We start from the raw sequence: 24,474 nt of genomic DNA, 5'->3' as shown, positions 1-24,474 counted from the left end.
ATTTATCAAGATTTTAGATAACTTTTTACAAATCCACAACCAATAACACCAAATTTTTAAAGAGTTTTTAAAAGTCTTGATTGAATAACAACATATTTTACCTAACTTTTAAAGTCATTAGTCTGTATTACAAATACTTCCCAAATGAATATTTACATTCGTAGCGAAAAAAAAAAAAAAAATTGTAAATACTTGTAAACCGGAACAGATAGTCTCAAAAGCCCAATAAAAACCTCCAAACAAACAAAGGAATTTTCTCTAGGCCTGCAGATACTCTTCATCCATAGGCCTAACTAGATTCTCAAGCCCAATTATATATTTCCTCGTCAGAGATCATCGACTCGATCCCTCCTCCTCCGCACCGGCAATGCTTGCGACGGGGATCACTCTAGCTCTACCTTATCCTCTCTCTTTCAAAACCCAAAATCTCAAGCCCTTATCTCTTTATACTGATTCGTCTCCTCACTCAACCGCTCGTAAGGTACTTGCTCCAATTTGTTAATCTAAATTTGCATTGCTTCACTCTATACATATCGTGATTTTTTTTTTTTTTTATTGGTGTCTACAGTTGATTAAGGAATCGAAGTTATCAAGAGTTTTTAGTCGAAAGATACAAATCGTAGACTATGCTTCATTAGTTCAAACCTTAAGACAGAGAAGATTGCCTGAAGTAGCTCATGAGATCTTTATCCAGACGAAATCAGATAACTTGTTGCCAAATTACAGAACCCTTTGTGCTCTAATGCTTTGTTTTGCCGAGAATGGGTTTGTTCTTGGAGCAAGTAAGATTTGGATGAGATGTTAAATAGCTCTTTCGAGCCTGATCTATTTCTCATCTCAAAGCTTATCTCTGCTTATGTGAAGGTTGGTTGTTTTGATGAAGTTGCCAAAATCACCAAGGATGTAGATGCAAGGTACCCTAAGCTGCTTCCGGTTGTGTATTCACTTGCTATATCCTGTTTCGGAGAGAATGGCCAGTTTCAATTGATGGAAAGGATTATAGAGGAATTAGATGCAAAGGGAATGCCGTTAGATTCTGCCACTGCTAGTGCGGTTGTCAGATACTATGCCAGTTATTTCGGTGCTTTAGATAAGATGGAGCAGGCTTATGGCCGGCTTAGGAAGTTTGGGATTGTGATGGAGGAAGAAGAGATGAGAGCTGTGTTGCTAGCATACTTAAAACAAAGGAAGTTTTATCGGCTCCGTGAGTTTTTGTCAGATGTTGGTCTCTGTAGAAGAGACTTGGGGAATCTGTTACGGAATTCTGTATTACTTTCATATGCAGCTGACTTTAAGATGAAAAGCTTGTAGAGAGAGTTTATTGGAATGCTTGATGCTGGTTTCACTCCTGACCTTACAACCTTTAACATTCGCGCCCTTGCGTTTTCTAGAATGGCTCTCTTCTGGGATCTACATCTCATTCTTGAACATATGAGACGTTTGAACATTGTTCCAGATCTTGTGACTTTCGGATGTGTGGTTGATGCATACATGGATAGGCGACTAGCAAGAAATTTGGAGTTTGTATACAACCGAATGAACTTGGACGATTCTCCTGCTGTCTTAACTGATCCCCTTGTATTTCAAGTACTCGGAAAAGGGGATTTCCATCTTAGCTCAGAAGCTGTTTTGGAGTTCAGTCCACGGGAAAACTGGACGTATAGAATGCTCATTGGAGTTTATCTCAAGAAAAAGTTGCGGAGAGATCAGATTTTCTGGAATTACTAGCTATACCTGCCACCTCTTTTCTGCAGAGACTGTCATGCTTTGCTCATTATCACTATCCGGATGGTTTGAAACTCATTGAGGCTTGTGAGTCTTCTTCTTTGCTCATTATCACATTCCTATTCCTACATAGGTGTATATATTACAAAGTACAGGCACATATTTACATTCTTGCATAATTTGCATTATACCAAGCATTTGGCTTCCCCTTTTTTTGCTCCTTCTTTGAATTGATGGATCATACCTACATTATATGTATTAATGGATTTCTATATCTTTTCTCTATTTCTTTTGGTAAATAAGATTTCGTGTAAAAATAAGATATAATGATTGTTGAAAAAGCTTCAGCATAGCAATCAATATCAATTAAAAACAGTTTCGAGGACAAGTATATTATTTTGGGTTGTGAATATGTTGATCATCTAGGACTACTAGATCACAATCCAAAGTATATCTATAGGCTGTTTACTACTTAAATTAACTTCAACTATTTTATTTTCTTCGACATATTGACTCCTCGAAAGTAAATTCGGGCAATTTACATTAAAATAGAAGCCTAAATTTGAGATGCACTATTTTTAGAAAGCTTAACTGAAATGTACGAATAAAGACAGAAGGAATGAAGCGAAAGATAAGGTGAGGCACTAAACCTGCTGAAAGAGAAGAAAAGGCTCCGAGAATAAAGATGGATCGCTGGTGAGGGTTTTAAATGTAACACAACAAGGGTTATTGTGAGTGTGTTCTTGTTTTGTATTTTTTTCTTTTCACTAGGTATCTTGTATAAGACGCTTCTTCTTCTCTCTCCCTCCCTCTTATGGTCTCCTCTTAAAAGTGTCTTGCATGACCTGTTAGGAGAGGGTATAAGAGCAAGGAGAGAAGGAAGAAGTCGATTCTTCCTTCGGATATATATAACTTCTTATATCCTTATTAATTATTTTTAGATCGACTTCGATCATATCTCTCTTTTAAGGAAGAAAAATGGCATCTGAGATCTCGTGGGACGAAATCAAGAAAGAAAATGTGGATCTTGTAAGAATATATATTTTACATATTTGTGGTTTTTTGGTATAAACCACAGTTTTGAACCAGCTAAATTGGTCTTGTGGAAATTCTAACATTAGAACTATTTTGGTGACAATTTTAGGAGCGGATCCCTGTTGAAGAAGTGTTTGAGCAACTAAAATGCTCAAAAGAAGGTTTGTCAAGCGATGAAGGAAAGAAGAGGCTTGAGATATTTGGGGCAAACAAGCTTGAAGAGAAATCAGAGAACAAGTTTTTGAAATTCTTGGGGTTCATGTGGAATCCTCTCTCATGGGTTATGGAGTCTGCTGCAATCATGGCCATTGTTTTAGCAAACGGAGGAGGAAAGCCACCGGATTGGCAAGATTTTATTGGTATTATGGTGTTGCTTATCATCAACTCCACCATCAGTTTCATCGAGGAAAATAATGCTGGCAATGCCGCTGCAGCTCTCATGGCAAATCTTGCCCCTAAGACTAAGGTATGCAAATTTTTATTAATACATCTGCACATTCTCTTTTTTTTTTTTTTTTTTTGTTATCTTGTATATGATATTTGATTGTAGGTGTTGAGAGATGGAAAATGGGGGGAGCAAGAAGCTGCAATCTTGGTTCCGGGTGATCTGATAAGCATCAAATTGGGTGACATTGTTCCTGCTGATGCTCGTCTTCTCCAGGGAGATCCTCTCAAAATTGACCAATCGGCTCTTACCGGTGAATCCCTTCCAGTCACCAAACACCCTGGAGATGAAGTATTCTCAGGATCAACCTGCAAGCAAGGTGAGATTGAGGCTGTTGTGATTGCTACAGGTGTCCACACCTTCTTTGGCAAGGCTGCTCATCTTGTTGACAGCACCAACAATGTTGGCCATTTCCAACAGGTACTTGAAAAATGAACAACTTTTTTGGATACTGTAACAATTGTTCTGTCTGTCTAGGCTCTTACAGTTGGTTTTTGTTCAGGTTTTGACTTCAATTGGTAACTTCTGTATATGCTCAATTGGATTGGGGATGTTGATTGAGATATTGATTATGTACCCTATCCAACACCGCACATACAGAGACGGCATTGATAATCTATTGGTACTTTTGATCGGAGGAATCCCGATTGCCATGCCAACAGTTTTGTCTGTAACAATGGCTATTGGGTCACATAGACTCTCTCAACAAGGTGCCATCACCAAGAGGATGACTGCAATTGAAGAAATGGCTGGAATGGATGTTCTCTGCAGTGATAAAACTGGAACTCTAACCCTTAACAAGCTCTCCGTCGACAAGTCCTTGATTGAAGTGTTCCCAACGAACATGGATACTGATTCAGTTGTATTGATGGCTGCAAGAGCCTCCAGGATTGAAAACCAAGATGCCATTGACGCTTCCATCGTCGGAATGTTGGGTGATCCAAAAGAGGTACATACTTTTTTTTGTGAAATTTGGATTCATTTATAAGTTAATTACTCTTTTATATATCCTCATTATTATTATTTTTTGATGATATAAATAGGCGAGAGCAGGAATCACAGAGGTGCATTTCTTGCCCTTTAACCCTGTAGATAAACGTACAGCCATCACATACATCGATGAAAGCGGAGACTGGCATCGGAGCAGCAAAGGAGCTCCTGAGCAGGTAATGAAACTATGATGCTTGATTTTTATTTTTAATGTAACTTATAAGTATATCTTTTATCTGATACCATTAGCTTGTTTCTGTAACGTTATTTATTACTAGATCATTGAACTCTGCAATCTCCAAGGAGAGACTAAAAGAAAAGCACATGAAGTTATAGATGGTTTTGCAGAACGTGGGCTTCGTTCTCTTGGTGTTGCTCAACAGGTATATCATAGTTAGACTCATCACGTAATGGACAGAAATATCTTTGGTTCTATCTAAAAGAGTTGACGAAAATTCTTTTTGTTTTTTTTTTGATACAAATGCAGACTGTGCCTGAAAAGACTAAAGAAAGTGATGGCAGTCCTTGGGAGTTCGTTGGTTTGTTGCCACTCTTTGACCCGCCAAGACATGACAGTGCGGAAACTATTAGACGAGCCCTTGAGCTTGGTGTCAATGTAAAGATGATTACTGGTGACCAACTTGCCATTGGTATTGAGACTGGCCGTAGGCTTGGCATGGGAACCAACATGTACCCATCCACTTCACTCCTTAACAATTCAAAGGATGAATCATTAGTTGGCATCCCTGTCGATGAGCTCATTGAGAAAGCTGATGGATTCGCTGGAGTTTTCCCTGGTAATATATTGAAATAGTCAATGTTATAACTAGTTGTTGACCAATAATAATAATAATTCTTCAGTTACATTGTTCTAATTTGGTTTACACAGAGCACAAGTATGAAATCGTAAAGAAGCTACAAGAGAGGAAGCACATTTGTGGGATGACTGGAGATGGTGTAAACGATGCTCCGGCTTTGAAGAAAGCGGATATCGGAATCGCAGTGGCAGATGCTACTGATGCGGCGAGAAGTGCCTCAGACATTGTTCTAACGGAACCAGGACTAAGCGTGATAGTGAGTGCCGTACTGACAAGTCGCGCTATCTTCCAGAGGATGAAGAACTACACAATCTACGCTGTTTCTATCACTATCCGTATTGTTTTGGGATTCATGCTTGTTGCTTTGATCTGGAGATTTGATTTTGCACCTTTCATGGTCTTGATTATCGCAATCCTAAATGATGGAACCATCATGACCATCTCTAAGGACAGGGTTAAACCTTCCCCGGTGCCAGATTCTTGGAAGCTCAACGAGATTTTTGCCACTGGCGTTGTTCTAGGAACCTACATGGCTCTTACCACTGTGCTCTTTTTCTGGCTAGCTCATGATACTGACTTCTTCAGCGTAAGTAGTATTACAATATCACAATCAACAACATTATGTTTGGTATTATTAGACTTAGTTTTTTCAATATTAAATTTCAGAGAACATTTGGGGTGAGGTCCATTCAAGGCAATGAGGAAGAGCTTATGGCAGCTTTATACCTTCAAGTGAGCATTATTAGTCAAGCACTTATCTTTGTCACCAGATCAAGGAGTTGGTCATTCGTTGAGCGACCTGGGTTTTTGCTCATAATAGCCTTTATTATAGCACAATTGGTAAGTAGATTCTCTTGGTTCCATATTGTTATCCATTTTAATCATTAGCGTCTGAGACATGTGTCGGTTTTATGCAACAAACAAGGTGGCTACATTGATCGCTGTGTACGCAAACTGGGGATTTGCAAGAATTATAGGTTGTGGGTGGGGATGGGCTGGAGTCATATGGGTATACAGTATCATTACTTACATTCCTCTTGACATCCTCAAGTTCATCATCCGTTACGCCCTCACTGGCAAGGCTTGGGATAACATGATCCAACAGAAAGTGAGCAAATTATTTTTCGGAAAATTTACCTCTAAATGCAATATTAGTTGTGAGCGTCATAGCTGTTTAATCTTTTGCAGACTGCTTTCACAACAAAGAAAGATTATGGAAAAGGAGAGAGGGAGGCTCAATGGGCACTAGCTCAACGTACACTCCATGGCCTACCACCCCCTGAAGCAATGTTCCATGACAACAACCACGAGCTCTCTGAAATAGCAGAGCAGGCTAAGAGGCGTGCCGAAGTTGCTAGGTAATAAACTTAATTATCATTGTCAAATTTGTTACAAAATATAATTGGACAGACCAACCAATCTAACAAGGTATCGTTTCTTGTTTGTAGGCTGAGAGAGCTTCACACTCTAAAGGGTCATGTTGAATCTGTAGTGAAGCTCAAGGGGCTTGACATTGATACCATTCAACAACACTACACTGTTTAATTATTTCTAAGATTACACCCTAATGACTAACAAAATAAGCTATTTATTCTCCTTATATTGTTTTTAAACTTACATGTAACGAAAAGAGAGCAACAAAATGAGATATAACATATTTTTCCGTTGGATGAAATTTAATAATACCTAGTTTATTTACAAAAGTTCTTTCTTTTCTTCCATTTCATCTTTTTTATTTTATTTCAACTACACTACATAGTTTATATTCTTTCTTTTCTTCCACAACAAAGCTCTGATTTTGAACTCAGATCCAGAAATGGATTTGTCTTTTAATTTCATTTATTTGCTTCAGATGAAGTTGATTCGACTGGTCTGTTTCTTTGGCAGTCGAATCCAATCTTTGGAGGTGGTTCAACGGAATTAGGATGGGTCCAAATCCCAGCTATCTTTCTGTTTAAGTGAATTTGATTCTCTCTAGCCTTTGGTTCAGCTTCGGTGTGAAGTCATCTCGACGGGAGAACAGAAAAGACTATCATCCACTATCTGAAGAAGATGTTATCGGGGCCATGTTACCTCGCCCAGCAGATGAAGAGTTCTTCCTCCCCGCACCTTTAAATAAGTTCTTCAACTGGAGCATATCAGCAGCTATAACCTTGTGTCTTCCCCTGGATTGGCTGAAGCACTTCTCAAGAGGTATTGGGTTGAGTTTCAATTGAACATTTAGCGGTATAGAAGGGGTTGGTTTCTTCTTCCTTTGGCTGGTGCTCTTCTTCATCTCGGTTCTACAATTTCCTTGCTAATCTGTTTGGCTGCAATTTACCCATTCACCTCAAGTGCATTTGTTTGTTGTCTGTTCTCTGACTCTTCTTCATCTGCGGAAGAAGATTTCATGCGTCGTTGTCTTCCTGTCTTGGAGTCCTTGTCAAGATTCTCTCCCGACTGATTTGGTTTTTAGAGATGAATTTTTATTAGCTTAGCAGTGTTTGTTGGGTTTGGTTTAATATTTAGTTTGTAAGATTCTTTGGTTGTTTAAGTTTCGGGGGGTTTCTCTGTATCCGCCGGCTCTGCCTCCAAAATAATTTTGATCCTTTTCGGCTTTGAAATTTCAGGAGATTTGATTATTTTTGAGAGTTTTTATATTTTCTGAAAAGTTAATGAACGTGATTCTATCAGATTTTAGAATATTTTTACAACACATAAAACGAAAATTTGAAAAGGGCTTGGATGTATCACCGATGTGAGGAGGTCTACTCTATGTAGAGCTTTGCCAAATGGTCGAGCAGGGTTGATGTGGCTCTAATAACCGGTGACTACAAAGGTAGTTGCTGGTCCAATGTTGAGAGAGAATAGATTAAAGAGGTTGTGGTAACCACTACTCCTTAGAGTGGGGGTCATAATGCCACTAGTCTTCAAGATTATATAAGGAGACTTCAGAAAGTGGTTGGTTTTCGGTTTAGAGGGCTTTGAGTTTAGGCAAGGTATAGTTAGGAGGTTGGCAAAGAATTGGTAACCTCCGCTCCATAGAGGTGAGATCATAATGCCAAGCTTCATCAAGCTGTCTCCATAAGTGGGTGAAACATGTTATTTTGTGGGTGTGGTGATGAATTATGTATGGAATGATGACTTATGAATGAATAGATGGCAGAGTGTTTCAATTCCCCTTATGCAATTTTAGTATAAGAGGTGTCAATCCAATCTGAGTGTTTGTGATCAGTCAAGATGTGCGTATGAGTCTAAGTCAAGCCAGGTTGTTTGTCACTAACAATCCTATGATGAAATGTAAAATGCAGAAAATAAAACTACAAGAGCTGGGAGCTAAATGCAAATGGAACAGAATGATTATGACAATTATGAAGCTAAAACAGAAATAGAAACTATGATAATGCAAGTATTGAACTAATGCAAGGTGAGTAATGAACATGATACTAAATGAATGCAACAGAAATGCAACTAGAGTGAAACAGGACAAACACAAATCATAAACACAAGTTCTGGGTTGGAACTCGAGCAAGCACTCGATCGAGTGCTGATCGAGTGCAGGGTCGAGCTGGACAAATACGCAAAACAGAGCAACACAAGAAAAACAGAGCAATAGCAAAACGAATCAAACAACAGGATTTAAGCTAAGAAATCAATAAACAAGGAAGGTCTTGAGGAGGGATTCATGGGCTGGACTATGAATGAGGTCATCTAACTTGGTCAACAAATCTCAAACAACTTGAGCTAATCTCTAGACATATATTTCTAAGACATGTTTAATCCACTCTCATGGCAAGAAACAATCAAACTCATGCATCCCTAGACTTGTTCTCACAAAGTAAAGAATCTACACAAGCAGGCATTAAGCAATATGTTAAAAATCAAACAAGACTTCTAATCTCTTAGCAAGCCTTATGATAGTCTCCAGATCTAGCCTTATCTATGCTCCTTAGACATTGGTGTGATGCTAAGAGGCTTGAAATCAGATCCTACCCTCTCAGATATAGGATCAGCATTAAGAACATCTAGCCCAGAAGAGATCTACAACAATCAAGCTTGACCAAATCAAACAAACCTCAAACACAACCCAGCCTAACCCATCCTCAAGATCTTAAACAACTACTCACAAGAACACATGATGAACAACAAAGTCATAAACCCAGAAAATGATGAAACTTGCATGATTAGATAGATAAAGCAAAGATCTACAATATTGAAGAAGGAATCAAACACGAATTCTTAATATCTTGAAAGTTATGGAACCAACAAAATCCAAGAATTCTTTGTTTTTTTTCTCCTTCAAGGAAGTACAAGATCTAAAATATAAAAGAGCAAAAGGAATAATTCCCAAAAAGGTAAAAACTAGGTTTTTGACTCTCTCAAAAGCTAGACTCCTTTGGTGGCTGCAGGTACAAGCCCTTATATAGAAAAAGTAGTGGAAGCCCTAAAAACGCTAAAAGACAAAATAGCCAGGCGGCTCGACCAACTCGACCAGGTGCTCGGTTGAGTGACCGGTCGAGTTGGCTCCTCTTGTGCTCCTCCCACTCGGTCGAGTCCCTCTCAGCACACGGTCGAGTGTCTGGTCGAGTGGGCAGTCGAGTTGGACTCCGGACCTTGGTTCTTCAGCCTTAGCTCTCTTGCTTTCTCCTCATGATTGCTTCACTTCTCCTCAGCATTGCTTCCATGCTCCTTAAGCTCCAAAATCACATGTTTATGCATGAAAAAATGCAAATGCAATGCAACTAAACTCTAATGCAAGAACAGTCCTAAAGCTATGCAATAATGGTCAAAATGGATAGCAAAAGATGCAAAAGATGTGAATATATTAAGGGAAAACAGGGTAAAATATATGAACATCAGTGGGATCATCCGTAGGGTATCCGATTAACATGGTTTTCAAAAGACTCCTATGCCATTCTAGCAACAATGGTGGTTTAAGGTTCAAAAGCAGTCTTTGGACTAAAGGGACCATTAAACTAACAAAAGGTTTTTTAGGGTGGGAAAGAGTGGAGTTCAGACCAAACTTGGATACATACTAGTCTCGATACAAGTAGTTCACAAGCAAATTAGAAGGAATATGTGTTCTGCTACCGAGGAGAACTCAACTTGATCAAGTAGAAAACACTGATGCTAACAGATTTGAGCTTGATATATAGCCATCATAATCGGGTCAGAGTGGCTTCCAGTTCAGGGATGTGCCATAGTTTAACCAAAGTAAATTATCTACCAGGATTCTGAGATAGGAATGGAGAGCAAACGTAGGCCAAAGGGGTAACAAAGGGGAAACAGAGAACGCCGGGGTTTTAGAATTCTTTGTTAAGATCTTTCACGGCTCCGGCATCAAAACAGATCTCCCGTCCATCTGCAGCCAAGTAAAACCCTTGGAGAGAGGATATAGATCTGAGGAGCGGCGTTATCGTGGGATTGACTACAGAAAGAGCCAGCTCGAGAGACAAAAGACAAGGTTACCGGAGCATTCGAGGGGTTGAGGGGTACTATCAGGCGGCTAGGGAATCAGAAGAGCAAGTTCGCCAAGCGAGGGAGTCGGAGGCGGAGGAAGGAGAGGAAGGAGATGAACCTGAAGCATTGCCGGAGGTGAGATCTGAGATCTCGAGAGGACTCTGGTGAGAGAAAAATAAAACTTTACGGAGCTTTGTGGACAGAGGAGAAGACGGAGATTACATAACTAGAGCCCAGCGGCGCCAATCGGTCTTGACGCTACTAGGGGAAGCTTCCTCGTGGTTGTGCTAGAGAGAAAAACGGCTAGGGCGAACTCTAAAATAGTGATGCTTTTAGTTTTCAAATGTTCTAAATTCTCCCTTTAAGGTATGATTTTATTAGTTATGTTTTTCAACTAAGAAACAAACAAAAATCTCAGAGCAGCAAATTTTTACAATAGTTGTAATATGTTGAATAACAGTAGATTTCAAGTAATTATTATAAACTATTGATTGAATAACAAGATATTGTACATTATTTTATTTGATTTTACATAAATTCCAAGTTGAATAACATAAGATTTTAAAAGATTTTTTAAAATCATCAGTTGAAAAACAAGTGATTTTAAGAATACTGTAAAATCTTTTAAAATATCAATTCAATACCCTCCTTTTATTCAAAGAATTTAGGGGCCTCGATCTATACAAAAACATTTTTTTGTTTGTGTACTTTTGATAAATAGTTCCGCTAAAGTATTGAGGAAAACTGCCAAAATCAATTTCAACTAGTATTTGCTAAATGTTTTCTCATACCTATACTTCAATACAATGCAAATAACAACATGAACCGTATTAAAATTAGAATTTGCTGGCTGAACTTTATGAAATGTTGTCAATTTCAACATATGTTCCAACAGTGTTGAGTCGGAGTTTAACAATGTTGAGTCAAACGACTCATGGCGTCTACATGGCAATGAAACTGACTACAACGACGTCGTTTTGGTCATTTCATAACAACTAGAAAAACACCCAAAAGTGACTTTGTTGCTAATTTTTATTTTTTTCTGAAGATAATAAAAATTTGAGAATTTTCTATAAATATTCCTTTTGGTGTACCCTTTTCAAAAATATTGTTATAAACTGATAATCATGAGAGTGATTATCCATCGCATTGATCTTATCTTCTTACCACTTGGTCCTCAAGTTACTTAGTAATCAAGTAACTAATGCTTATCCATTTACTAAACCCCCTATATATATGTACTTTCCTTCACTTGTAAAAGTAAGACAAGAGTGAGAAAAAAATGTAATAATAAGAAGTAGAGAGAAGAATTTCTTTCACTTACCTCTCGTCTCTTTCCCCTTATATATAGTGTATATAGTTATACATACATATACACATATACATGTATAATATAATAATATTGTATTTTTGTGTTATGTTTTATAACATGTTATCAACACGATATCTTTACCGCTGGAGCTTTTACGAGATAAGTAAATTTAAATTGTTTTGATTTATATTTATAGAACAGAAATATTATAGACATCGTGAAATTATGTCTTTTTCTGGATTGATCATCACAAGTTGAAGGCATTGCCTCTTTTACGATCAAATCTATAGCTAAATCATATCCGGATAGATCGTTAGATATATGGTAGGCTCTGCCTCCTTCACGATCAAATAAAAGCTATGTCTTTTCCGGATAGATAGATTGTTATATATGGTAGGTTTTGCCTCCTTTACGATCATATATAAAGCTATAAATTTTGGATTGATCGTTTTATATTGTAGGCTTTGCCTTTTTCCAGATATAACAAAAGACTATGTCTTTTCCAGAATGATCGTTAAAAATGGCAGGCTATACCTCCTATATGATCAAATATAAAGGGTATATCATTTTCTGGATTGATCGTTATAACTAGTAGGTTTTACCTCCTTTGCGATAAAATATATAGCTATGTTATATCTGAATTGATCGTTTGATATATGGTAGGCTCTGCCTCCTTGACGATCAAATTAAAGCTATGTCTTTTTCGGATAGATAGATTTATATATATGGTAGGATTTGCCTCCTTTACGATCATATATAAAGCCATATAATATTTGGATTGATCATTTGATATGGTAGGCTTCGCTCCTTCTTTACGATCTAACAAAAGGCTATGTCCTTTACCGAAAGATTGGCTTTGCTTTCTATATGATCAAATATAAGAATATATCGTTTCCGCATTGATCGTTATACATATAGAGGTTCTGCCTCATTCATGATCAAACAAAAAGCTTTGTGTTTCCGGATTGATCGTTCTATATATAGAGGTTCTGCCTCATTCATGATCAAACAAAAAGCTTTGTCTTTTCCGATTGATCGTTATACATATAGAGGTTATGTCTCATTCATGATCAAATGAAAAGTTTTGTCTTTTCCGGATTGATCGTTATATATGATAGGCTCTGCCTACTCTACGATCAAAGAAAAGTTATGTCTATTAAATTCTTATATAAGGCTATAGCTCTTATTTGAGATTCTGATTTTATAGTTTGTTTATTTAGTTTTGTTTATTCGTAAAGAATATTTATATGTGTTATATAAGATTTAAAGACATTTCTCTTTTCCGGATTGATCGTTATATATGATAGGCTCTGCCTACTCTACGATCAAAGAAAAGTTATGTCTATTAAATTCTTATATATAAGGCTATAGATCTTATTTGAGATTCTGAATTTATAGTTTGTTTATTTAGTTTTGTTTATTCGTAAAGAATATTTATATGTGTTATATAAGATTTAAAGACAATGAAATGTCTTTAAAATCAAAAATATATTTCTCTTATGAGAATATATAAAGCATGTGTACATATATTTTATATAGTGCAAAAGTAATTGGAAGGTCTAGATGAGCTAGTCTCTCGACTTTCAAAGACATCAAATTCATAATTATCGATGTCTAGTATTCTCCGAAGTCTCAAACAAAACTCATGGAGTTTTCAAAGACATTTTATATTTATTGTTTATTTAAATTTATTTAAGTTTATTTAAATTTTTATTTATTGTTTACGAAGTCGATGATGATATACCTCCTCCTTAATTCTGTAGTAGGCTATGCCTCCAAAATCATATAATGTTGGCCCATTCACCATCCTTTTGGATTAACAAGCTCATTGTATATATATGATGGTTTGATTTATTTGATAAATCCGGAAATGAAACTCCAAATATAACTGATCTAAAAAGAAGATTCGTTCAGAGGTGAATGGACATAAAATTCATCATCTTAAGAGGGGTAATACTAATCTCACATCTTATAAGGATCTAAGATAATAGACCGAAAACGGTATGTTGTTGATCCTAAAGTGGGATTCAGTACGAGAAGAATGAACTCCAAGAGTTAACATCTCGAGGGGAAGAATTAAAGGAATCCCACATCGACAATAAGTCGATAAACTTTGGTGAATTTGACACTCCAGAGCAATATAACTTTGGTGAAGTCATATCCTTTAGTTTATCACATATATATGTCACATGTGATAAAGTGGAACATCCATGATGCTCACTCTTGAAATGAGCTATAATGAATCGTTCATAGCGCAATCCCAAGAGATTGTAAAACGGTTCTTGGTGATTTAATTTCCATGTCAAAACATGGAACATGCAGTTTTGCATGTAGTCAATATTATATATGAAGCCAACAATTTCTAAAGAAATATTTCTCCCATGTTATGTATTCATGGTTGGAGATCAAATATTTATCATTTTGAATCTTATGGGTGTGTGATTTATATTTTAAAATGCTCCCCCACACCGCATAAAAATATCATCCAAAGAGAATGAAATATATAGATGCAGGAGATGAGTCTCCGCTCTAATAATATGGAGCCATCTTATGAGAGATGTGCTTATTGCAAGATTTGCATATCATCATGTTGGATTATAAAATTCTCCATCATTATGGGAGAATCATCGAATAGTTTTGGATATTTTTAAACAAATGAATATGAACTTTAAAGTTCAAAAGTTTAAAAGTTCAACAGATCATTATTCAAAATATATATTGCAAATCAAATGCAAAAAGCTGATGAATGAGATTTCATATAATTATTGATCCTCACATAAATAAATATGAACTTGTGGTTCTAAGCAATCTCACATCCCAGCTAAAAATAATCCAATAAAAATATTTCTCTAGCGGATGACATACTAAGTCTATGACACATAAGAAACGTGATAGACAACTTTGGTTTCTAAGATAAATAAAATCCTTAAAAATAAAAAAGAGCAAGTTAAAAAGAGGATTATACTCTCAAACGAGGAGAAAATGAACTCCTAAAGAGGAGTAGATAGACTCTTAAAAAAAAAGCTAATAGACTCCCAGAGAGGAGCACATATACTCTTCAAGAGGAGCAAGATAAACCTAAAGAGGAGCAAGATACTCCTCAAGAGGAGTAGAGAAACCGATTGATATGGTTAATAACGAAATCAGGTACCCGAATAAAATTATTTATATAATAATTAAAGAGATCTCGATTAACCATATCATTACGGGAAATGGGAGCCAAATACATACATGTCGACAATAAAATGATATAGCGCAATGTGATTAATGAGGATCATAAATCTCTGCTCTGTGAGCATATAGAGATATATATTGGCCAATAAAATAGGTAATCAAGTCTATATGAACTCGTATGAAAACGAGTAATTTTTGGACTAGTGGTCAAAGCATCAAAAGAGTATAATGATATATAACAAAATGGTGTGTCACGCCATGTTTTGTTAAAATACCCTATCAAACAAAATGGATGCTATATTAATGGCTTGAAATATGCCTCATAAGATGCTTGAAGAGCTTATCCCGAAATATATATGATATCATAATTATTTTCTTGAGAACTCGTAACAGTGATGATTTTGAACATCATCAAAACTCTTGAAGAGTTATCTAGTATAAAAAATCTTGAAAAGACAAAAGTGTCTCCAGCTATTCTAAACTAAACATCTATCGAAATAGATGGTATACTAATCACTTCTAAAGGAAGTCAAATATATATATATATATACTCATATAAGATCATATATAAATGCTGACGAGCATTTATATATTTTATGAATTTTGCATAGCATTTTCTGCTAATCTCTTTGCAGCATATCCTATTAGTAGATTTTGAGATGAGTTAAAATGTATCTTCTATTGCAAAGGTATGATTAACTTGGCCTTATTATATTCTAGTAACCCCGAGTTTGGTCTAGTTGTTTTTGCAGATGGAAGATTTATATCGGATCTAAATAAAGATATATCGCAAAACAACGACTTCGCGACGTTTTAGTGATAGACTTTGGCTGTCGTTTTTTCAAGTCATGCCAAAATCACTGCTCTTCATATGCCATATCGAGAATCCATAATGGCTCAGATGATGCCCGAACGTCAACTAATAGTTACATGCCTAAGATTGGAGCCTCGCAACATGTTGGCGAAGAACTTCGAACTGAGGGTTCGACCAACATCAACTAGTTAATGCTTGTTGAGACCCATTAGCAAGAAACAACCGAAAGACAACAACTCTGCTTGAAGACTTTGTTGCATATGTCACTCAAATTAAAAAGGAAGTTACACCAAGAGCGATAAAACAAGACAGATTCCTCTATTACACTCAAGAATTCGAGAAGAATAATGTAGTTGATAGCGAGTCCATCAACTCAAGTAACAATGTAGCAGAGTTATTTACATAATGCATCTTCAGATATCAAAGTCCATCTTTTGAAGATGATACTTCCAGGGGGAGAATATGATGATTTGTGTGGCTGCACTCTTTTTCCCTTATTATGTTTTTTATCCCACTAGATTTTTCCATGACAAGGTTTTTAATGAGGCAGCAATAACACGCAAAATATCGATCTAAAAAAAAAAGAAAAAAGAATGTCAATGGTGAAGGTCTATCTCTCTTCAAAGGAATGAAGAGAATGATTGATATGGATCATCTACGGAAGATATAAAGAAAAGTAGACTCGTTTGTTCGAAGCAGAAATGATTGATATGAGTCATCTACAAAACCTATGAAGAGAACAAGACTTGTCTATTCCAGAAGGGATTGTATCACTGTACTCTTTTTCCCTTATCATATCATGGTTTTTCCATGATGAGTTTTTTAATGAGACAGTACACAATAAGTAAATGATGATGCATAATCAAGGGGGAGTGTTATAAACGGATAATCATGAGAGTGATTATCCATCACATTGATCTTATCTTCTTATATCTTGGTCCTCAAGTTACTTAGTAATCAAGTAACTAATGCTTATCCATTTACTAAACCCCTATATATATGTAATTTCCTTCACTTGTAAAAGTAAGACATGAGAAAAAGATGTAATAATAAGAAGTAGAGAGAAGAATTTCTTTCACTTACCTCTCGTCTCTTTCCCCTTATATATAGTGTATATAGTTATACATACATATTGTGAGACCCGTTTAGGCCCATTAAAGGCCCATCCTTTTTGTTAAATAAAAACCCTAAGCGAGTGTGTATATGTGGGTGCATGTATTGTCTTCTTCGTCATAGCCGCTTTCAAAGTTTTCGTTCCAACTTCGATCACTCCCTTGTTTCCGTAAATCTGGATCTCAAGTCACCATCACCATCCTCGTTGAGATCACCTTGTCTGTGAGAAAGTGGGAACGAGTTGTTCGCCACATTACGTCGAGCCGTAGTCATCACCGCTTGAGTCACCGTTTGTCTCCATTGTTCACTTCTCTCGCCGGAGTCGAGATCCATCACCGGTGGTTCGTTTGGGTAAGGAAATCCAAACATTAACCTGTTTTCCATCTCCTTCACGTCACTGTTTTAGTCTCTTTAATCTGTTGCTTCTGTCGTAAGTCAGGTCGTTGGCTTCTTCATCTGCAAGTTAGTTCGTTGCTGTTGTTTCTGGTTGCTCCGCAAGCTAGGTCGTCTGGTTCCTTGGGCAGTAAGTCTCTGGTTCCTCTGCTCTGGTCCTCTTGATCCGCAAGTTCCATATTAGGGTGCTGAATAGTTTTCTTCTTGTGCAAGTTTCAGGTTAACCGCTTTCAACCTCTCCGTTCCTAGTGTCGTTTTCAATCAAGAGACAAGTGGGGGAGTGATTTGCGGATTCATAACACCTCATTTACGCTTTTGTGAATCAGATAAGCATTAGTATAGAGTTAGACATTATTTATTGTTGGTTGCTAGGTGTTAGAGTAATAATATTTACATGCATTAATAATGCTTGCTGCATGGTTATTTAATACGTGATATGCATGTCAATTGTTAATGCCTGAAGTCGTAATGCTTACTGCATGGTAATATGATGACGTGAGATGCATGATGCTTGTTAAGGTTTTATGTCGTACTTTAGTTTTGATGGTGAGAAAATTATAAAGGAAATAATTATAACGGAATTGAGATTGTTGGACTGTAAAGAACCGACGGGTTCATTATGGGTCATAAACCGCTGACGAGCAGGGGAAAAATCGAGCTATTGGTTGTGGTCTTCTAAGAAAAGGGGTTTGGGAGCCGGAAAAAGTGTTGATGGCCAAACCTATTATCAAAGTAAAATACTTAAATATATATTGAAAGATAATTATTGTGGAATGTCTTAGTCTTTCACGCATGTGAAAGCTATATGCTTGTTGTCTGATTTTATGCTAGTGTTTGGAAGTTATGTGAATGTGTATTTGTGAGGTTATGTTTCGGTGGGCAGTGTTGACCACCTCACTGAGTAATTAATTACTCACTCCCTATTCTTTTCTCCTCAGGTCTTGGTGAGAACCTCGAGTAGTTGCAAAAGTTCGTCTCGCTTTGTGGTGTGATTTTGGGAACATTGGGTTTAATAAGTTTACTGGTTAATTCCTAACTTTTTTTTATGTTCGGATTTGTTTTTATCTAAGAAATTCTTCTATTTTTTTTGACAAGATTATTGAGATGATACATTAAGGTTTTTTATTTAAAGAATAATTTTTTTTCCGGAATATAGAAATGTTTTTATTATATAGAAATGTTTTAAAATAAACTTTCACTAAGGAAACTAGTGTACACTCAAAGGGTTTGGGAATGGGTTGTGACACATATACACATATACATGTATAATATAATTATATTGTATTTTGCGTTATATTTTATAACAAATATCTCTTTCATCTATCTATTTTTAAAAATACCTTTTTAAATATGTAAAATTATAAAGTTTTATATGGTTCACAAGCTACTTCTAGATAATAACTACTATCTCTAGACTTCCAAATACTTATAAAGTTTTAAAACATTTTAAAAGGTTTTTAAAGATTTCTAAAAAAAAATTAAAAAGTTTTTAAAAGGTATTTATACTGTATTTATAAAATATAAAAAAAATTTACACACATAGAAAAGTAATTTATGTATATTTTTATAAGCTTACACACAAATTTTGAAAATTTATAATTTTTTAGTGGTTTTTTGGTAAAGTTTAAAAGAGAAAGTATTTTTAAAAAATGGTATTACAAAAAGGGTATTTTTGAAATCTCCCTAAAAATGTAAATAAATATATAAAACTCAGAAAATAATGATTTGGGAAAGAAAAAAAGAATACTAAGGATAAATGAAGAAGAATAGCTAATGCCTAATGGTGCCGAGGCCGGTGACCCCTTGGTCCATAGTAATCTTCATGGATGTTAGGCAACGAATGATGCGCTTTCTTAGAACCTTGATGATGAACTCTCTGCTTCACTTTGTTTACAGCTACTAGTTGTTCATCATGTCCAGTAATACTCATTGCATAAAATCTTTGAACCACCTATATGTATTTGCAATATAAACAAACCATTGAGATCAGTCCAATCGAGATAAATCATAAGGGATAAATAAAAACAGAGAAAATTTTTATAAAATAAATTTAGAAAAAAAAAAAAAAATCTTAGGTGTACAAATATTTTTTGGTATAATTTGTTGAATCCGTGGCTGTATTTAGTACATAGCTCACCTTAATTTTATTACTGATGAGTTCTCTCACAGTTCTTTCCAATCGAGAACCTGCAAAATCATGACCCTATCTTATTAGTATCTCCACGCAAATCTTAATAATGATTAAACTAGAAAACTCCAAATATGTAAAAAAGACATAAGTATAACCAAATATATTGTACTTTATTACCTTGAACCGGCGTTAATAGAACAAAGATGAGCAATACAGAAATGAAAAAAGATGATCTCATTTCAGAGACGTATTTTATAGGTAAAGATCGAAGATATAGAATCGTTGTATTGTTCTATCTTTTATTGTGAAGAACCCAGGTACATAGAGAATAAATTAAGATGTATTTATAGGTCTTCTCAAGTTTTTGTATTATTTTTTCTATTATATTTTAAGTATACTATGCACATAAAACTCTTTAAACAGGATCACAAACTTTTCCATAGTTTTTGTAAATGTTGCAAAAAGCGCAATCATTTTTCGACATTGACGTTGGTTAATTTGAATGAAGTGATTATTAAATATTTTCCTTAAGAATACTCATGTAAATAAAAATTAAAAATCATAGAATCAATGCTCCTCTATCTGTCTCTCATATATATATATAAGGATATTTATGGATTTGGGGCTTTATTGGGCAAATCTTTTAAATTATGAATTATAGTCTATACTCTCAAATTTTAGGTATTTTTGGACTACAGAAAAAATCAGTTTTGCTCCTATCTTCTTCTTCTTCCTTTTTCACCAAACAACGACAACTTTTCTTCCGCCGATCAAATCCTTCTGCTTCCTCTGCCTATCAAAACCATGGCTTCTCACCTTCCCATCAGCACCGTCTCTATTACGTTTAACACCAATTATTTGGCTTCTAAAACACAACCTCTCTCAACCAAAACTATAATTCAATAGATTCAACTTAATTTTGTTTTGAGTGAATAAATCTTAACCCTAAGAGGATACTATCTTGTAAACCTAAGGGATCTAATCAAAAACAATTATCAAATAAAAAATTCTGATCATCTTTAAAATCATCTCATTTACCTAGATTCATCATCATCACCATTTCGTTCAGTCATCGGCGAAATCACAGGTCAAAAAAAAAAATTCTTTTCCTTTTTTGAAGAGGGTAAAAACGTATTTTTATCCAACTATAAATGCCCATTTCTGCAATCACGGACAGAAGTTCCTAATTCAATAAAAATCTGGGAAGAAATGCCTTATTCTGTAATTAATCCTATATATATAAGATTATGATCCGTGATACAACATGAGTTGATATGTATATATATATATAAACTTTATTCAAAAATTATATACTTATAACTGAAAGATAATTTATTATTATAGAAAAATAAACTTCATTTGAAAGATGTCCTGCATGGCCAGCTTGGGGTCCGTTTGGGCGGCTAGCGAGAGCTAGCGGGAGGCTAGCGGGGTCCACAGACAGTCCGTTGGGGGCAGCTAGCAGGGAGCTAGTGGGGTTCACGGGACAAGTTCTTACAACACCTAATAACAGGATTTTCACTCAGGGTATCAATTCCCTATGCAGTTGTAGTACAAAGAGTTATCAATCCAAATGGTCGTTATGCTAGCAGATAAGATTTGATCAGAACTATGCAAGTCAAGTCAAGAAATAGTTGGGTTTGATCTAACAATCCTAAAATAAATAAATAAAAAGCAAATAAATAAGAATCACACGACCTAAGCACTCGGTGCAAGCATTCGAGTACAGGATCAGGTGGGGTGATCGAGTGAACAAGATAAACAAGAACAACTCGAAGGTATACTCGAAGCAGGTGATCGTGTACCTGTTCGGGTAAGGGATCGAGTGATGAATAAAAATGCAAACAATATAAATACGAAAGCTCCTAAGGATGGGGTAATCGACTCCTAAGTGTTCCTGAACAATATGGATGTCCTACATGCCTCAAGAAAATATTCCCTAGACAATTAATCTCGAATACTTGTTAAAACACTCTTGTGATAAAAACAATCAACCTTAATCACTTCCCTACCCAACTCTCGTTGGAGAAACATGACCAAGCAGGCAATACAAACCGATTCATTATTGTCAATCAACCCCTTACTCATCTAATCTCGTAGGCTAAGTGGGTAAATCTCTAGCATTGATTGATTCAAGAATTTCATCTACATCTCTCGGTGGTAAAACGCCTTAGATCTAATCTCAACCTCTCGGTCTGTTGATAGCATTAAGAACACCAATCTAGAAGGGAATTTATAAAACACAAATATCAAAGCTAAGACATCCTAACCGATCAAGAACACAAATTGTCTATCCCATCCCTAGAAACTTTACTACACTACTCAGATCTCATTGCAGAAAACATAAAAGCATAGATAAACAAAAATTGCATTATATTGAAAATAGAGTAGAGTAGAAGAGTATAGAATCGAAAATGCAAAAAGAAATGAAATTAAATCCTAACAAAAGTGTAGAAAGAGTTTTGAGTCGCTCAGTTTCTCTCCCAGAAGCTCTCGCTCTCTGTTCTGAGGGTCTGCGGCGTGCTAGGGCGAGTGGAAGAAGAGGGAGGGTTTATATATGGAAACCCATTAATCCTAGCTTCCTAGTCCTGCCCAAGGGTCTGCTCGATGAGGTGCACAAGGATGTGCTCGGGTTGCTCTTCGGATAAGCTCTCGGATTGTTCTTTCTGTTCTTGGATCCTCTTTGATCGGGTTGGTGTTCGGGCTGTTCTTCCTGTTCCATAGCTCCTTCGGGTAGATACTTTGATTTGACCTTGTTTCTCCCCATTTTCGACTCTTAAGCACTTGTATTCATCCAAAATATGCAAATGTAAGAATGAAAAACCCTAAATGGCCTAAATGTGGATTCCTACAGTAAATGACCTAAAAATGCTCAGGTTAGGGTAAAAACAATGCAAAATATGGACAAAAAGGGATCATTAAAACATGTAAATTAGAGAGTTATCAGACCCCCAAACACAAATTGAGATGCAAGCGTATTTAATAAACACTCAGTGAGGCAATCCTCCTATCTACTGGGCTATACACACAAGCAACCGAGATTCAAATGTTAAGCAACACAACAAACCAGGGAAAAACAAGCGACAAAAAAGTTGGTGTCGACCGACACTGACCTCTACTTGGTGTCGACCGACACCTACCTGGTGTCGATCGACACCGACCCCGCAGAGATGTTCTGCTCGAAGCCGATCATCAAATCTCCATTTCTAACCTTCTCCAATCCGTCCCAAACTCACCCAAAAGCTTTAGGAACCTATGAGAACCATAACACAACCACCACAAGCAAGAACAACACCACAAACAACATAGAATCAAGCAAAACATAAGAAATCTCAGGCTTAGATCAGCCATGGTCTTGCACTCACCTCTTTAACAGAAATAATTGACCCCACAACAACGAATCCAACCTTTAGAAGCCTTCTCCTTTGTTCCTATCACAAGATACAAACTCTCAAGAACACCTTTCTCCCTCTTGTTTCTCTCTAGAACGGCGACTCACAACCAAAACTCACGACCCTAGGTCGATTTTCCATTAAATACTCGGGTTATAAGGTTTCCTTAAACCAAACCGAACCAAAACGATGAATAAAACCAACCCAATCGACCAAAATCGAAAGTCATCCTAAATTTTAAAATATCATTCCTAAACATTATTCAATCCCTATAAAATATTCCTAAATATATAGAAATATTTTTTCTCAGTGTCATCCTGAGCTGTCAAGGTATCTTTCCTGAATTTCAAAGAACCTACACGAATTTTTAAGAAACTACCATTTGCTTCAATAACCATCAAATTTCACAAAATACACCATCCATAACATAACATTTGTAACATAAATGATGTGAAATATTAAATACCTACATAGCATCTGAAAGTCTGCAGGTGTAAATCTAATAAAAACACCACCATTGGCCGTTGCAACACTACCATAAACTCCACAAGCTAACGAGAGTAATTCCAAGTTTATCAAGCAACACAAGGGTTACGTTCTGTTAAGGGATTGTTCCATATTTTTATGTTTCTTCATGATCTAAAAAACTGTTGTGCTTTCTCTTTTTGCAGATTGTTGGTGGGTTATGTGATAATCTGTTGACATGTATAATAAGAGCGTGGGATTATAGCAAACCGTTGTTTGTTACAAATGCAATGAACAGATCATTAGAAGCAAACAATCTTCAACTCTAGCTCTTTAGCTAAGTTGCTTATGAATCTGCAGACCATTAGAAGGAAATAGCCAAAAGAGCTAATCTAGAGTCCAAACTATCCAATACTGAGCAAGAAAAGTCTTAATGAGAAAAATATGATTTACCTTGCATAATGTGTTAGTACACAAAAAACAATGATCACCAATCTTGTTCCAGCTAGACCATTCATGTTCATCAGTATATAGAGTCACGTTATGGGAAGAGAAGGTTTATCAACAAAGATGAGAGATGATTGAGAAGCGACAACTTTGACTTCATCCCATTCCCAGAAACAATAGCATAAATTGATGAACTTAATTGCAGCCCCACTTCGATTTGCACCCAATAAGATACGAATCTTCCTTGTTATAGCACCTCCTTGCATATTTATTTGTTTCTACCTCCATCTCTAAAATATCCATAAGAAAGGATCACTTTTATTATACGCAGATAGTATCTGCCAGATATGTATACTCATCGAGAGGAGTATAATTCGAACATGGATTTTATAATGTAGTGCCAGAATTTTTACTTGAAATCGATCAAAAGATCATATTTTGTGAAATCAAAAACGAAAGGAGAGATTCAATCAATGGATTTCATTATGCTTATGGTTACAAACGTTACCTTGCAAAGCCGGAGACTCGTCGGATCGATTTGGTGTCGAGGTGAAGCGTCGGAGAAGGATGAAGAGAAGAGAAGTGATTCCGGCGGAGATCAAGCCAGGAGCTGATGTGGATAATTCCGACGGAGATGAAGCGTTCGAAATAAAGAAGGAGAAACTAATTTGAAAGAGAATTGTTTGATTTTGTGTATATAATTTTGTGCTAGTTTTGGACTAAAAAATTAAAATTGTGCTATTTACGAGAATATCTCTTATTCTTATTTATTTATTTTTTT

At 36.1% G+C, this 24,474-nt stretch overlaps 1 protein-coding gene, 1 long non-coding RNA gene and 1 pseudogene across 15 annotated transcripts; 2 read left to right on the top strand and 1 right to left on the bottom strand.

The window, feature by feature from the left end:
- Nucleotides 1–352: 352 nt before the first annotated feature.
- On the top strand, nt 353–2,066 carry LOC104790615 (pentatricopeptide repeat-containing protein At3g42630-like; annotated as a pseudogene). Its single transcript, XR_015558852.1, has 2 exons — nt 353–481; nt 569–2,066. The product of XR_015558852.1 is annotated as a pentatricopeptide repeat-containing protein At3g42630-like (transcript).
- LOC147942386 (ATPase 8, plasma membrane-type-like) lies at nt 1,600–6,716 on the top strand. Of its 11 annotated transcripts, none has more exons than XM_087452852.1 (14): nt 1,600–1,812; nt 2,336–2,421; nt 2,667–2,754; nt 2,870–3,226; nt 3,311–3,625; nt 3,708–4,154; nt 4,249–4,371; nt 4,474–4,578; nt 4,683–4,992; nt 5,085–5,599; nt 5,680–5,853; nt 5,939–6,121; nt 6,202–6,371; nt 6,462–6,716. In XM_087452852.1, the coding sequence occupies exons 3-14, from the start codon at nt 2,704–2,706 to the stop codon at nt 6,556–6,558; spliced, it is 2,847 nt and encodes a 948-aa protein (XP_087308978.1). In that variant the 5' UTR covers nt 1,600–1,812; nt 2,336–2,421; nt 2,667–2,703; the 3' UTR covers nt 6,559–6,716. The 11 variants fall into 11 exon arrangements, with proteins under 11 accessions (XP_087308978.1, XP_087308983.1, XP_087308984.1 ...); XM_087452857.1 differs by having other exon boundaries at nt 1,672–1,812; nt 2,696–2,754; XM_087452858.1 differs by having other exon boundaries at nt 1,672–1,812; nt 2,336–2,456; nt 2,696–2,754.
- A 12,181-nt stretch (nt 6,717–18,897) lies between these two features.
- LOC147942385 (uncharacterized) lies at nt 18,898–24,414 on the bottom strand. 3 transcript variants are annotated; one of them, XR_015558848.1, is made up of 4 exons: nt 24,202–24,414; nt 23,700–23,983; nt 19,396–19,445; nt 18,898–19,209 (listed from the first exon to the last, which is right to left on the bottom strand). It is a non-coding gene; the product is annotated as an uncharacterized LOC147942385 (long non-coding RNA). The 3 variants fall into 3 exon arrangements; XR_015558849.1 differs by lacking the exons at nt 18,898–19,209; nt 19,396–19,445 and adding an exon at nt 20,590–20,892; XR_015558850.1 differs by lacking the exons at nt 18,898–19,209; nt 19,396–19,445 and adding an exon at nt 23,228–23,476.
- Between the last annotated feature and the right edge of the window lie 60 nt (nt 24,415–24,474).

The sequence above is a fragment of the Camelina sativa genome, chromosome 6 (genome assembly GCF_030686135.1).
Source record: "Camelina sativa cultivar CO46 ecotype springtype chromosome 6, ASM3068613v1".
NCBI classification, from domain to species: Eukaryota; Viridiplantae; Streptophyta; class Magnoliopsida; order Brassicales; family Brassicaceae; genus Camelina; species Camelina sativa.
This window is presented reverse-complemented; position numbering and strand designations above follow the sequence as displayed.

Excerpts from the sequence above, each read along its gene's own strand:
- LOC147942386 (XM_087452852.1), top strand. The coding sequence starts at position 2,704 with ATGGCATCTGAGATCTCGTGGGACGAAATCAAGAAAGAAAATGTGGAT. Across the intron at positions 3,626-3,707 it reads ATGTTGGCCATTTCCAACAG|GTTTTGACTTCAATTGGTAA; the intron begins GTACTTGAAAAA and ends GTTTTTGTTCAG. Across the intron at positions 6,122-6,201 it reads ATAACATGATCCAACAGAAA|ACTGCTTTCACAACAAAGAA; the intron begins GTGAGCAAATTA and ends AATCTTTTGCAG.